The sequence below is a fragment of the Anopheles moucheti genome, chromosome 2 (genome assembly GCF_943734755.1).
Source record: "Anopheles moucheti chromosome 2, idAnoMoucSN_F20_07, whole genome shotgun sequence".
In the NCBI taxonomy this organism is placed as follows: Eukaryota; Metazoa; Arthropoda; class Insecta; order Diptera; family Culicidae; genus Anopheles; species Anopheles moucheti.
In genome coordinates this window covers 93,366,162-93,380,213 of record NC_069140.1, presented here as the reverse complement: position 1 = coordinate 93,380,213, position 14,052 = coordinate 93,366,162, and the positions used below count along the sequence as shown (strand labels likewise).

At 38.7% G+C, this 14,052-nt stretch overlaps 1 protein-coding gene across 1 annotated transcript in view; it reads left to right on the top strand.

Moving 5' to 3' along the window:
- The first annotated feature begins 1,137 nt into the window (after nucleotides 1–1,137).
- Nucleotides 1,138–14,052, top strand: part of LOC128300304 (uncharacterized) — a 48,940-nt gene continuing 36,025 nt past the window's right edge. Inside the window, exons 1-2 of the mRNA XM_053036325.1 lie at nucleotides 1,138–2,565; nucleotides 3,310–12,219. Coding sequence (XP_052892285.1) covers nucleotides 1,138–2,565; nucleotides 3,310–12,219 — 10,338 coding nt within the window. The remainder of the gene's footprint in view (nucleotides 2,566–3,309; nucleotides 12,220–14,052) is intronic.

The window sequence follows — 14,052 nt, the reverse complement described above, 5'->3', positions numbered from 1 at the left end:
GCTTCTGGCGAAATAATTGATCGAAGATAAGATTACAAAATTAACGGATAAAATTGAGCTAAGCGTTCGTTTAGGTAGCAATGATCGATGAGCCAAACTCATTCGCTTCATGCAACCAGTTGGTTCTTTTTTGTTTTGCAGTGCATTGGTCTACTTCATTAAGTTAAATTACGTATAAAAATAGTTAAAACCCAGTGAACATAAGCGTAAAATAACTTTCATTAATAAACTTGTAATGTATGCACACATTTTAAAACAAATTTGAGTGTTTGTTGTGGCGAACTTGTGTATGTAGTAGCGGTTCCGAGTCCACATGACACACGAGCGTAATATTACGTAATCGAACCGTTCAAGTCAATCGTGAACTTGAAATGACCATTTGGCTGAGATAGTGATAAAAATAGTCTAACCAGTCGGAAACGGGAGACACGATCTTGCAAATTGCTTCGTCAAGAAGGATTTAAAGAATTAATTGTTATAAAGTGTAATGAACACGTATTAAACTTAAGAGTACCGGTGGACATTGCTCTTAGGTTTCAAAACTCGATTGCCGCTGCCAGTGTGAAGTGAAAAAAAATCGAACGTTCCAAATGTGGAATGGAATTTGATTGCATTTCAGGCAGTGATTTTTGCCTTGATATCTGTTAAATACTAAATTTGGAAAATGTTGATGGTTAACGTTTATTCTTATACGTATTTACCTTCCTACACTTTAGCTCTTCGTATTGTCAAATATTGAAATTAGTGGCTGAAGGAACGTGGTTTTATTTGTATACAGTATTTTAGTAGCACCGTTTTCAGACAATAAGCAGTTGAAAATTTTATTCAAAGAGTGAGTACCTTAAATCCTTAAAATTTTTATCGGTAAAAACTAATGTTTACAAGAATAAATTATATTTTTATAATCTTCGATTCCATATGATTCTATAACTGTTATCAAAAATCTTTATAGAATCTTATAAATTCTATCAAGATCATATAGAATCTTATAAATACTATGTATTCATGTTATAAAAATATTGAACATAAATCATCATGGCATTTATTTTTTATATTTTATTATCTATTATTTTGATTTTTTTATTTAAATTTTTTAAAAAAGACACTTCTACTTCACAAAAAATAAATAAATCCAACATGGCGCTTGGACAACAGCAAGGAACAAACTTTCCATTTCGAAAGCAAGCTTTCAAACTTTCCATTTCATTGAAAAATATCGACAATCGGCAGGTTGTCGAGGTTTTAGGCAGGGAAATAGTCCTCAGCTCCATTTTATCTCAAGTAGAGAACGAACTTTCAAAAAACACCAATATTGAAGAAGTTCGTTTTATTGCCGGAACGCTCTTTACAATTGACGCTAATCTTGAGAAGGAAGTGTGGCATGGTCGGAATGTTGTAGTTTATGCAAAAGAAATCGTTGTTCGTCAACCGGTGCACTGGAACGTATCCGGAAAAGATAGTGGCAATACATACAAACAAAAAGCTGGGACTGCACAAGACGGGAGTGGTTTGAATGGAGGCGATGGCAATGCTGGAGAAAGCGGAGGTAATGTCATGATAATTGCAAAAAGAATACAATCCGGTGAAAATTTGACTTTTTCTGCTAATGGAGGAAATGGCAGCAATGGTCAAGATGGCGGCGATGGCAAGGCGGGAAAAGATGGAAAGGGTATTAGCACGTCGGATTTTGATTCTATGTTTCCTACACCTTCGAGCAGTGTCATGTACAAAACATATTTTATTGAAAATTACAAAAGCTTAGCTAAACAAGTTCACACCGTTAAACGAGAATGGGCTGAAAAAGGTTGGATTTTCAAAAACACTTACACCAGCGATGTACTAGACGTGATTTTAGAATTTAATCATGTTGAGCATTATGATTCATTTTACGAGGGTACGACCGCAGATGGGCATGAAATCACGTTTTCCTGTGAGAGTAACGGCGCTGGGGCGAGTCATCAAATTTTGCTGTTGTATCGCGGAACGCATGGCACACCTGGTAAGTCCGGAGGAGAGTACGGTTCAGGCGGAAAAGGAGGCCGAGCTGGAGAAGTAAATATAGTGTGTTTGGAGAGTAATCAGCGTGTTGCGGCCAAAATTATTGCCAAAACTGGAGCTGATGGAATGGATGGCAAAGGGGGTGTAAATGGTCGCCATGGGAAAAAAGGATGGGACATGGGATACATGGATGTTAAAAAGGGAATGTTTTTCTGTACTCCTGTTTATTACGGCAGAGATAAAAACAGTAGTCTCAAGATAGACTATTATAAATACAGTGCAGATGATAGAGTAATGTGTCCTTATGAGAAGGATTCTGGGTACCCTTATGCTGGCATAACAGTATCAAGAATTGAGAACAAAAATATGAAAACTTTAGAAGAACGAAACAATAGCAGGTCGAACAAAAAAAGTGGCCATAGTGCGAATGCAGTAGGGAAGAAAATAATTTCACGACAACGAATTTTGAACACTTATTCAGATTTTATGAACACTATCGAAGCGGAAATTCAAGCAGAGCAAGCCGAAAAGAAACGAGCTTATGAAAGGCAGCTTGCTGCACAACAAGCTGCAGAAGCGGAAAAGCGTAGGCAAATTGCCGAAGCTGAAAAGCAACGGCAACTTGCTGCACAACAAGCTGCTGACATGGAAAAGCGTAGGCAAATCGCTGAAGCTGAACAGAAACGGCAACTTGCTGCACAACAAGCTGCTGACATGGAAAAGCGTAGGCAAATCGCTGAAGCTGAACAGAAACGGCAACTTGCTGCACAACAAGCTGCTGACATGGAAAAGCGTAGGCAAATCGCTGAAGCTGAACAGAAACGGCAACTTGCTGCACAACAAGCTGCTGACATGGAAAAGCGTAGGCAAATCGCTGAAGCTGAACAGAAACGGCAACTTGCTGCACAACAAGCTGCTGACATGGAAAAGCGTAGGCAAATCGCTGAAGCTGAACAGAAACGGCAACTTGCTGCACAACAAGCTGCTGACATGGAAAAGCGTAGGCAAATCGCTGAAGCTGAACAGAAACGGCAACTTGCTGCACAACAAGCTGCTGACATGGAAAAGCGTAGGCAAATCGCTGAAGCTGAACAGAAACGGCAACTTGCTGCACAACAAGCTGCTGACATGGAAAAGCGTAGGCAAATTGCCGAAGCTGAAAAGCAACGGCAACTTGCTGCACAACAAGCTGCTGACATGGAAAAGCGTAGGCAAATCGCTGAAGCTGAACAGAAACGAGCTTATGAAGAACAACTTGCTGCGCAACAAGCTGCTGAAATAGAGAGGCAATTACAAATAGAAGCCGAACAGAAACGAGCTTATGAAGAACAACTTGCTGCGCAACTAGCTGCTGAAATGGAAATGCAGCAGACTATTACAACAGATCAACTTAATGATTCTGATTTTGAAAGCTTAATGGAAGAAATTAGCGATGTTCAAAATCCAAACGCACATATTGGAGAAACTGAGAATAATATATCACTACAGCAGAATGATAAAACATTTGAGGAAACTTTTCCGTCGAGTGAAAACAACAGGGAAGAGTTAGATCTTACAACCTTTTCAATTAAACGTAATGTACCATTCCAGCTAGGCATGGAACATGAGCTTCGACAAGTGAAGATTACAGTTAGCTCCTCGTGTAAAAATAATGTGGTTGAAAATTTTATCCCGGAGAACGATGCATTCAATTTAGATGCCTGGGTTCAGTTGAAGACGTTCGTGATTGATTTTGGAAATCTTAAACAGTTGATTGATCGTTTTAACACTGTTAAACAACATTTTATTGACGAGAAATCGGTCGAAAACACAGACAAAATCCGACAAATAGAACAAATGCTTGTAGAGAAATATAAACTAACTGCTCTTCATGCTCTGGCGACTGATTTGGAACAGAACCAAGAAAAAAGGGAATCAAATTCTATGCAAATACAAAATGTATCCAAGTATCTCGTAGAAACTAAAGCAAAAAACAGTGTGATCGCTCATGCAACACTGGGTACGATGAAACAATATGTGTTTGAAAATACCCAGCGGATAAGAGACAATATAGCAACGTTTGTGGAACAGGAAATGATGATTAATAGCTTAGCTCTCAATCGAGCTGTAAAGGCGTACGTTTTGGAAACAGCATATTCAGATTTGGCCAACGAATGCTTGGAAAACTTACAAAACGAACTGAAAAAACCGCAGCACAAAAACATCAGTCGATTCTGGGACGCATTGGATGACAGGCCATTGGAACACGAGGTGAGGGAAATGATCGAAAAAGACAGCACTCTTAAGCAGCTTTATGAACGTTGGAATGAAGTGAAACGCCAAGCATTACAATATGAATCAGACGAACTAAGTGTGGACGAAGATAAGAAGAATAAATTCATAACACATATACGAAGTAAAGGAGTAAAATCTAAAAGCTGTAGAGAATTGTTAGCCTATGTGTACGATGTAAACTTAAGAGTCTACGACAGGGATGATGAGCATGAACTAATTCTTTGTGAAGATCACAATACTTCATCTAACTCTAAAAATCACATTCTTTCAACAGGCAGTGAGTTTGTACAGCTTGCAGTGAATGAAGAATACTTACAACTAGCAAAAGAACGATTGCAAAAAGATAAAATATATGCAAAAACTCTCTGTGAGATGAACACGCTGAAGATCAATGAGGAGATCAACAATTATTTGGAAAAGCGTGTGTTATCAACAAATAATCTCGTCCAGGATCACTATTTCGATGAAAAAACAGCTCCAGCAACGATAGCAAGTTACTTTCCAATCCAAGAGCGGGATGAATTAAAATCAGTGTTGGAAAACTTGGAATATGAGCATTCAAAACAAAAAGGAATTTTGCAACATATGCTACTGCGTTTTTCACACGAAGGAAAACACATATCCTTCAACGAGATGTGCTTTTTTATTAACGCTGTGCTGGACAATTTTGCTGATGCTGATCAAGAGGAGTACACTTTTGCATGGATTGTAGCTGCTTATAGTCAATGCAATTGGTTGGATGAAGTGTTGCTGCTGCAACTGGAAACATATTTCGAGAAACAATTGCATGAAAAACAGCAATGGCGAGAGTATTTGGGGAAGATTCAGAACAAGCAAGTAATGCTAGTATTCGCCACCGAACTTCAAGTCAGTGTGTGTTCTGTTGAGTGCATCGATGAAATTTTACGTCTATTTATCCAATCAATACACTTTGATGGAATTCCTCTCACTGAATGGGGCTACTTTCTTAAGGAGCATTATTGGATGGACAAATTGAGACAGCTTCTAGAATGGAGCAAAAAGGAAAGCTTGGAGGATGCTACTTACTACATTCGATCAGTGGAGAATATATTCGGTGACAGTAAGGCCAATGCTATTATAGACAGCATAAAAAGAGCAGAAAGCGATGCTAGTGAAGAACTTTTGCTCGATATTCTTATTAATTTACATAAGCAAAAATGGAAGCTGACCGAAGAAGATGTTTCTAGTTTAGCACACTCTAGCTTGCAAGAGTGGGCATCGAAAATGGAAGGAAAATACAAACCTAACCTAGAGGAACTGAGGATAGGGCAACTTGCAGAGCTGATTGAGAATGATGAAGTTTCATCTGATGAAATTATCAAGCATCTTCCGGAGATACGAACATCAATTCAAAAGATTACGGATAAAAAGCTCACACACAATCAAAATCCAGTGGCATCGTTTACAGAGCAGGACATCACAATGTGGGTGGACGAGTTTCGCGATAAAATGAACAATAACACGGTTGAGTTCAAGTTACAGACGTACGAGACAATGCTCGCTGTAATTGATAGAGCAATAGAAATTAAAAGAGGCTTTCGACTTCGCGATACCCAGAGACTAAGTGTGTTAATTTTGTTGACGAACGAACGAAGTACATTGGCCCAAGTATCAACCGGTGAAGGAAAATCGTTAATTGTGGTAGCGCTCTCACTCATGAAGGCACTGTTAACAGAAAAGGTAGACATTGTAACAAGCTCTCCAGTGCTAGCTAAGCGAGATTCCGAAATGAACAAAGATATTTATGAACTGTTCGACATCAATGTATCGCATAACTGTAGCGATAATATTGAAGATCGGAAAGAGGCGTACTCGATGCATCAGGTGGTCTACGGCGATCTGGCAAACTTTCAGCGTGACTACTTGCTGGACAGGTTCTACGGGAAAAACATACTGGGTGATCGTGATTTTACAAATGTTATCGTTGATGAAGTCGATAGTATGTTGCTCGATAAAGGGAATAATATGTTATATTTGTCCCATGACATACCGGGCATGGATAAGCTTGAGTCGGTATACATTTTTATTTGGCAAATGGTAAACAACCCTACGGAAGGACCAGAAGATATTGATATAGACGTGGTCGAAAAGGAAGTATTGAGCAATTTATATCACTCAATCGGTCCGGACGATTTGATGCAACTTGATTCCGACCTGAGTTCTAGAAAGTTGAACATTATTTGGAATAGCTTAGTGGATGCAGGAATCTTAAATGATGAAGGCCATATAATCACAGACATCATTGACCCTAAGAAACTGGAGGAAATACTTACGCCTGAAACGGTGGAATACAAACATAGACTCAGCTTTCTTTTAAAGCAATGTGTCGATCGAGAGAATCTTATCAAAATTCCCAATTGTTTGAAGAAGTTTGTTGAAAGACACTTGTCGTCTTGGATAGCAAGTGCTATCAATGCATTACTGATGGTACCTGGACAGTCGTACGTAGTTGACTATAAAATAGCTGGCTCAAGTTCGAATCGTGACGCTAGTATTATCATTCTGGACAACGACACCGGAGCAGACCAGGGCAGTTCGCAATGGGACGAAGCATTGCACCAATTTTTGCAGCTCAAACATGGTTGTAAACTATCAACGCAAAGCTTAAAGGCTGTTTTCGTGTCTAACGTTACCTATTTCAAAATGTACAAATTACTGTACGGTTTAACTGGTACGCTGGGTTCACAACGAGAAAGGAATTTACTCAAAGATATACACCAGGTAGCCTTCGTTACTATACCAACTGCCAAGTCTAAACAATTTGAAGAGTACAAACCAATTATTAGCTGTGGCTACAAGATGTGGTTAAAACATATAACAATAGAAGTTAACAAACTCATCAACGAGGAGCAACGATCGGTCCTTATTATCTGCGACACGATCAACGATGCCGATGGTATACACAAAGCTTTGAAAGGAAAATTTCCAAACCAAATTCACTGCTACACGAGAGACTACCAAGAGTTTGATATTGTTCAGGGTAGTAAAGAACTGCAACAGGGGCAGATCATCATTGCTACCAACTTGGCGGGACGTGGTACCGACATACGAATTACGCATGCACTCAAGCAAAGTGGCGGCTTGCACGTTATGTTAACATACCTACCAGACAACATCCGCATTGAAGAGCAAGCTTTTGGAAGAGCAGCTCGAAGTGGAGATAAAGGATCGGGACAGTTGATAATATCGGTCTCTAGTCAAAGGCAGCATCGTCGATCGAAAATAATCAAACTAAAAAAGGAGCGCGATGAAAATGAACTGTATCGCATATCAGACATTAGAACATATTACGAAAAAACCATCAAGGCGGAAGAGATTTGTTTCGAAGAGTTCAAAGAGATGTATGAAAAACATAGGAAAAGCCTTGATGCAGACGATGTCCCTAGCGAAGTTAAAACAATTTTACTGCAAAATCTTCTAGATCAGTGGTCTTTTTGGCTGGACGAATACAGTGGATCCATGGAGGATATTATGCAAGAATGTGACGAAAGAAAAGTTCCATTGTTACTCAAAAAATTTGTCTCCAAGTTATCCAAATTCGATACCGGCAATTGCTTTGATAGCTCATTATTAAATTCCTATTACTTCAACAGCAAAAGATGGAAAGTCTGGGTGGAAGGAAATCCTATGCAGATGATTAAATTGGCCAACTATCTGTCTGAAACTTATGCTAGCAAAACTTTTATGCAGAAAGTTGAAAAAGTTGCAAAAACAGTTGCAAATGCTTATTGCAATGACATGTACGATATCGAGAAAGAAGTGGAATGGGCGTATGAAACAGCAATGAGTTTATATGATGACGTTATTAAATGTGAACCTGAGTTTAGTGAGGCTGCGCACTATTATCGTGCTTATATCTTGATGAAATCAATTCAGCGCGAAGAATCACCGGAGAGCCAAGATAGTAAGCAGAAACGTAAACACTTTATGAACAATTTGTCTGAAGCGATGAGGCTTTTTGAAGACCATCATGCGTTTGCTTTGCAGGCAGCGAGCATCGTAACCAAATTGAAAGGGAATAATGTTTGGCACGATGGGTATCAAGCACAGAAAGATACCATTTCTCAGCTGTATCAAACGTTCATACGGTCCATACAGGACATATTTGGTCATGCTGTTACGGCTAGCACATTTGTTACGGAAGAAATAAAAGAAAATGTTGCACAACATATTTTTCTGCAGCTCATAGACACAGGTGTTATATCGCGTCCGAAGGTGCGAAAAACCATATCGGAACAACAGCTGTACAAGCTCCATAACGAATATGGGATATCGATGAAGGATTTGAGACAATTTCTGTCGAAAAGAGTTGGAACGATCAATGAGGAAACATTTATACAGGAATGCAAGGCATCAATCCCACTGCCTAGCCGAGAACAATTCTGGCAAACGTTGATCGATCAAAAAGTGCTCAATTGCGTCAAAAAGTATGCTACAGTAGATATCGTGAAGTTGGAAGCAGAAGATCCTTCGTTGAAAGATGCCTTAGACGAAAAGATCGCCAATAAAACGTTGATTAAAAAATCACTCGCACCAGTTTTAGGACAGATTGTTTTATATCATGAAGAATTATCACTCAGAAATTTGGAGAACAACGATTCTACAACGATAACCAACAGTGTAGCTATATTTGAACAAGAAAATTTTAAAACCCTAATCGGAAGGGAAAAGTTTGAAATGATGATTCGAAAGGGTATAATCAAGTGCAATGAAATGGGAAATGTAGATAAAAACCAGATTGCATTGTGTGAGTTTAAATCGTTTGATTCCATTTCAATCGAGGACATTGTTTCCAAAACAAATATAGCTAAGGGCGACGCAGAGCTAATTGTGGAAGAATTGATCAATCGAAACGTTCTGGAGCGAAAGGAAGAACGCTTAACGATGAAAGAAAGTTTCGATGCCTCAGAAGATGAACTGTTACCATCGTATCCGGTGTATGAAAGCACTGTAAGAGGTTTACTTTCGTCCTGCTTTGCCTATAGATTGGCGCTTAATAATATAACAGAACAATTACAAGCAAATCATTCGACCGATATTATATTACGCATACAATTGACGTGCAATCCTTACCCTCAGTTTTTTCAGGATTTATTAAATCAAAACATAATCAGACCTTACGTAGTTAAAGAAGCGGATTTTAAAGAAATTTTGAATAAAATCTTCAATTCTAATAAATGTTATAAGGAAGTGGATCATTGGTTTAGAAGTAATTTACACATATCTACTGTAGATTCAGAAAGATTGTTTGAGCATGTAGTTATCACTCCATTGGATATGATAGGGGATGAAATTACAGAAATTACAAACATTAGAACGGATTTACTAGTTCGTAACACCACAAGTGGGATGCGCTTTATACCAACGAATATAGAAAAAGAATTGTTGCAGTACGATATGAGAAAAACAGTAGAACAGTTTTTTGTGCAGTTAGACATATTCTTCAAAAAAGAAACTAAAAGCCATCTCGAGGGTGTGTTGGGACAAATGAAATCATCATTAATAGGCCTCAAAGTTCCCAGCATAAATTTAAAATTCATAAGGGAAACAGGAAAAGTAAAAGAGAAGAATTTTGGAACTATCGAAGAGGACCAATTGTTTATTTTAAATGGATTGCAACATTTTTTGCAGCTAGAGGAAAAAAAGTGGAGTAAGGCAATGCTGCTCAATGTGGGGTTGGTGGTAGGTATCGGATTCGCCCAAATTGTAACGGGGGCAATAATGGAGATATACTCAGCCGGTGCATTGACGCACGTTGCATCGGGAGTAATTAACGAAGGAGTTAATGATATAATGTATGCAGTAAGCAGTTTCAATTCAGGATATTTCAGCTGGCAGGATTATAGGAAAGAGAAGATTAAGAGTGTAATATTTACAGCCGCAACTGCAGGTGTGGGTGCGTTAGCTTCACGAGGTACTAAGGTGTCGCGGATTGGATATAAAGTTGCAGGACCGGGTATAACACAAGGGGGAGAAATATCAAAGTTAACAGGATCTGCATTGATCAAATCTGTAGGTGGGAAAAAGGTATTCAATGAAACGGTGAAAAGAATTGTAATGAAAACTGCACAAGGGTTTGCTCAAGCTGCGACAAGCGCAATGGTCGATAAATTTACAGATGATTATTTGCAAGCAATAATCAATTCAATCGCTGCCGATGTGTTATCTCAAATGGCAAGTACAGTTGACAACCATAAAATTTCCCAGACCCTCAGAAAAATCTATGATGAGTTAGGAGAGCCGCAAGCTAGAAAACTAATATCGCAACTCTCTGGCTTCGAAAGCAATGATTGGGAAACGTGTATATCTTACACGAAGCAATTAACGTCCAGTTTATCACAAGGATTTGCAAGTGCAATGCAAAAAACACAAACAAACAGTAAAACGTTGAAGGTTTTGAGCAATATTAGCACCGCATGGGATTGGACTGAGCGAGCAATCGAGATAGGCAAACTGACACTTGTAGCAGGAACATTCCTTGATAAATTAGATGCCCAAATGAATGAGAAATTTAAAACTATGGTTCAAAGTGCATCGTTAGAAGAGCAATCGAATGAAAGTAATTTCGAAACATTTAGAACGGAAATAGCGAGCCAATGGAAATCACAACTGAGTGAGCATGTGGGAAGAATTATTTCACAGTACTTGGTTAAGCCACTGTTAAATGATGCTCTAACCCGCATAAGGAAATTCGTCAAGCGTATCCCTCATAACGTCAAGCGCATCGCATTGAAGCGTAAAATGAAAAGATTGAAGGAAAAATACGACAAAGCCATCAATGCTCCCAACACAACGGAAGAAATGAAAGAAAATTTGAAGAAAGATTACCATGCCCAACTTAAGAAGATTATGTACAAAACGAAAAGTCCATCTTTGTTTGCAAAAATTATTCAGGAGAATGTACCAATGGATCTGACCTGTGCCGCTGCATGTGTACCGCTAATACACCATTTACTGGGGAAAATGGGATTCGATGTGAAAGGAATAGTTCTCACTGTACAGGCAGAACAAGGTGCAGAACAAAGTTTTTGCTCCGGATCCGTCGATGAAAATAGTGTGAGAAATGTAGTCTTACAATTGAAAGACAACCATTTTACATGCTCCGGCAACGAGCTTGATATTGGTAACAATAATTGTTTGTTCGCGGCATTAAGCGAAGCAATACCGGAGTTGAGAGGCATAAGAGCAGACGATTTCAGAAAACAAATAGCAGACACTATTAAGCATGAACCGAGCGTTCAACATCGAATCAGGCAAGGTTGGCATCGTTTTCCAATCAAAAAATTTAATGCGATCGGAGGTAAAGCGGTGGTACCAAATAGAAGAATCAAGATGCTCCGTAAAGAAGCGCCGCTAAGAGCGTATGAAAACAAAACTGTAGAAAGTTTATTGATGAGCGACAGTTTCCCAGCTTATCTGCCTCCCGAAAATTGTCCCACGGCTAAAAACCCACCCTCGCACCTGTACTCACGTGTAACAATTTTCAACTATGAGATTGCCGGTGTCATAAGCGCGGCTATGAAGGTAACGGGGTTGTCATTTGATCAAATAATCGATATGGAAAAGGGAGCTAGTACCACGCAAGATGACTTGCCAGTAGTTAAAGGGGGGGAAATTCACCGAGCCCATACCACACGGGGCACAATAAAATCAGGCGGTGACCTCGACAATTATCCTGAGGTAAAGAAAAAACTGCAACAATATTTCGCACATTGTGAGTATGTTTGTAAGGAAGCAAACGATTTCAGAAAAATTGGTGGGTGGATTGATAAGAGACAAATGCTATCGATACAACATATTGTCAACACCCATGATTTTAGTAAAGATGCAACGAAGAAAGATGTTTCCAATATCAAAACACATTTGAAAAGCGAAATGAGAGAGCTTAAGCCAGAACTTGAGAAAAAACGATTTGACAATGAGCAGGTGAAGACATTTCAAGCTGCAGTATCACGTACTGCCAAAAGAGCAAATGACTGTAAAACTATTTTCGTATGTGGCAAAGATGGCTATAACGAAATGTTATCCACTCTTAAATATGATGATACTAATCGCGAAAAAGGAAATGGTTTAAACAAAAGACAATAACAGCAATGAAACATGATGATCAATTTGGTTCCAGCATGGTATTACTTATTTCTATTTTTACATTCTCTTCTTTTGCTTTTTGACATAAATTTTATTATTATGCAAATCTATTCTTTAGAAATTATATTTGAGAAAAGTTATTCTCAAGTTATAAAGTTTCCTTGGCCTATTAAGCAACGTAAGATCAACGAAGATCCATCCGATCAAGGAATCGAAATAATATACTACTCCTTCTCAGATACTCCTTGGAATGGAATGGAATTGAAATGGAATAATAAATAAATAAGATAAACCAGTTGATATAAATTGGTTCTTAAAGGCAGGTAAATTAATGGAAAATATTTCACTGCACACGCACCACGGGGAGAGTAATTTTACCTATACCGTTTAATTAAATCAAGGTGAACTACCGATGTTTTTGATCGTTTTCACTTGATATAGATTAACCTCAATTATTAGGTAGCAAAGTACATTGTCTTGCACATTTGTGATACTTCTGAAACATGAAATGGTGCTCGTTAGATGTGGTTGTGTTAAGCAAGGCAGTTTTAGGTTATTTTGGCTCAAGGTAAAAAAACGCCCAGTCAGTCATATAGCAGGAGCGAAAAAGATAAGTCGAAAGCAAAACCAGTGAAAAGGATAGATTTTTTTCTTGCGCGATAAACGACACTTGTCCTCTGTAAAATATTTGCGGAGGCATTATACCAGGCACGTTAAATAATAAGTGACACACGCAGTAAGATACAGAATAAGAAACGTCTCGAAGTCATTCAAAACGCAAAAAAAAATGGTTCCAAGTAGGTTCATGTTACTGAACACAGACACAAACGTTCAGCTGAGAAAACGCCAACTTCTATGTGTTAGTATGAGTATTAGTGTTCTAATATCCATGTAGTTTCACCAAGATTACATAGTGAGGTGTAATCGTGCTGATAAGCTCCTAGAAAATGATAAGGAAGGAATTATAACCTGTTATACATGTAGGAACTGGTATTAACAAAAATGCAAGTTCCTTTATTCCATTTGCATCCAACATCGGACAGTTCCCGAAACAGACTGACTCTATCCTCGCTAGCTCCACCTGACAACTGTGTTGCCAGCTCTCGCCTCAACTGTCACCAAACACAGGGTGATTCATTCCCTACATACATGTATCAGCTCTCTCATTCAATTCATTCAACACTGCAACAACCGAAATCGAGTGTGAAATTAAATTGCACAATGGTATGGTTTCGTGCGTACAGTTGCTCTGTTGTTTGTGATTAGTAATGTTTGATAAATTATCTGTAACTTATCCTGCATAGTCCGGTCGAGAAGATAATGTTTTGTCCCTTAGTGCTGGCAAAAACCCAACATTTTAGATCACGAATGTTAGTGTGTAAGAATAAGGGTCGCATGGTGTCAGCTTGACAATTATAACGAAATCGGTTGCTAGTTGCTTCTTACATCCTTTCGGAAATCGTTGGAGTAATACGAGTAAAACACGAGTACTGCATACTAGCGGTGCTGTGGCTACCATCAATAAAGGACGAATCGGCATGATGGCGGAACAGTGCATGAGAGAAGTGGAAGGAGAGCATAAGCTGCAGGAGGTGAGGTGTTTTCGGTTCGTGTAAGGCCAAAGCCTAGTGACTTCTGAATTCAATCTTCTATTGCCCTTAGCAGATGAAA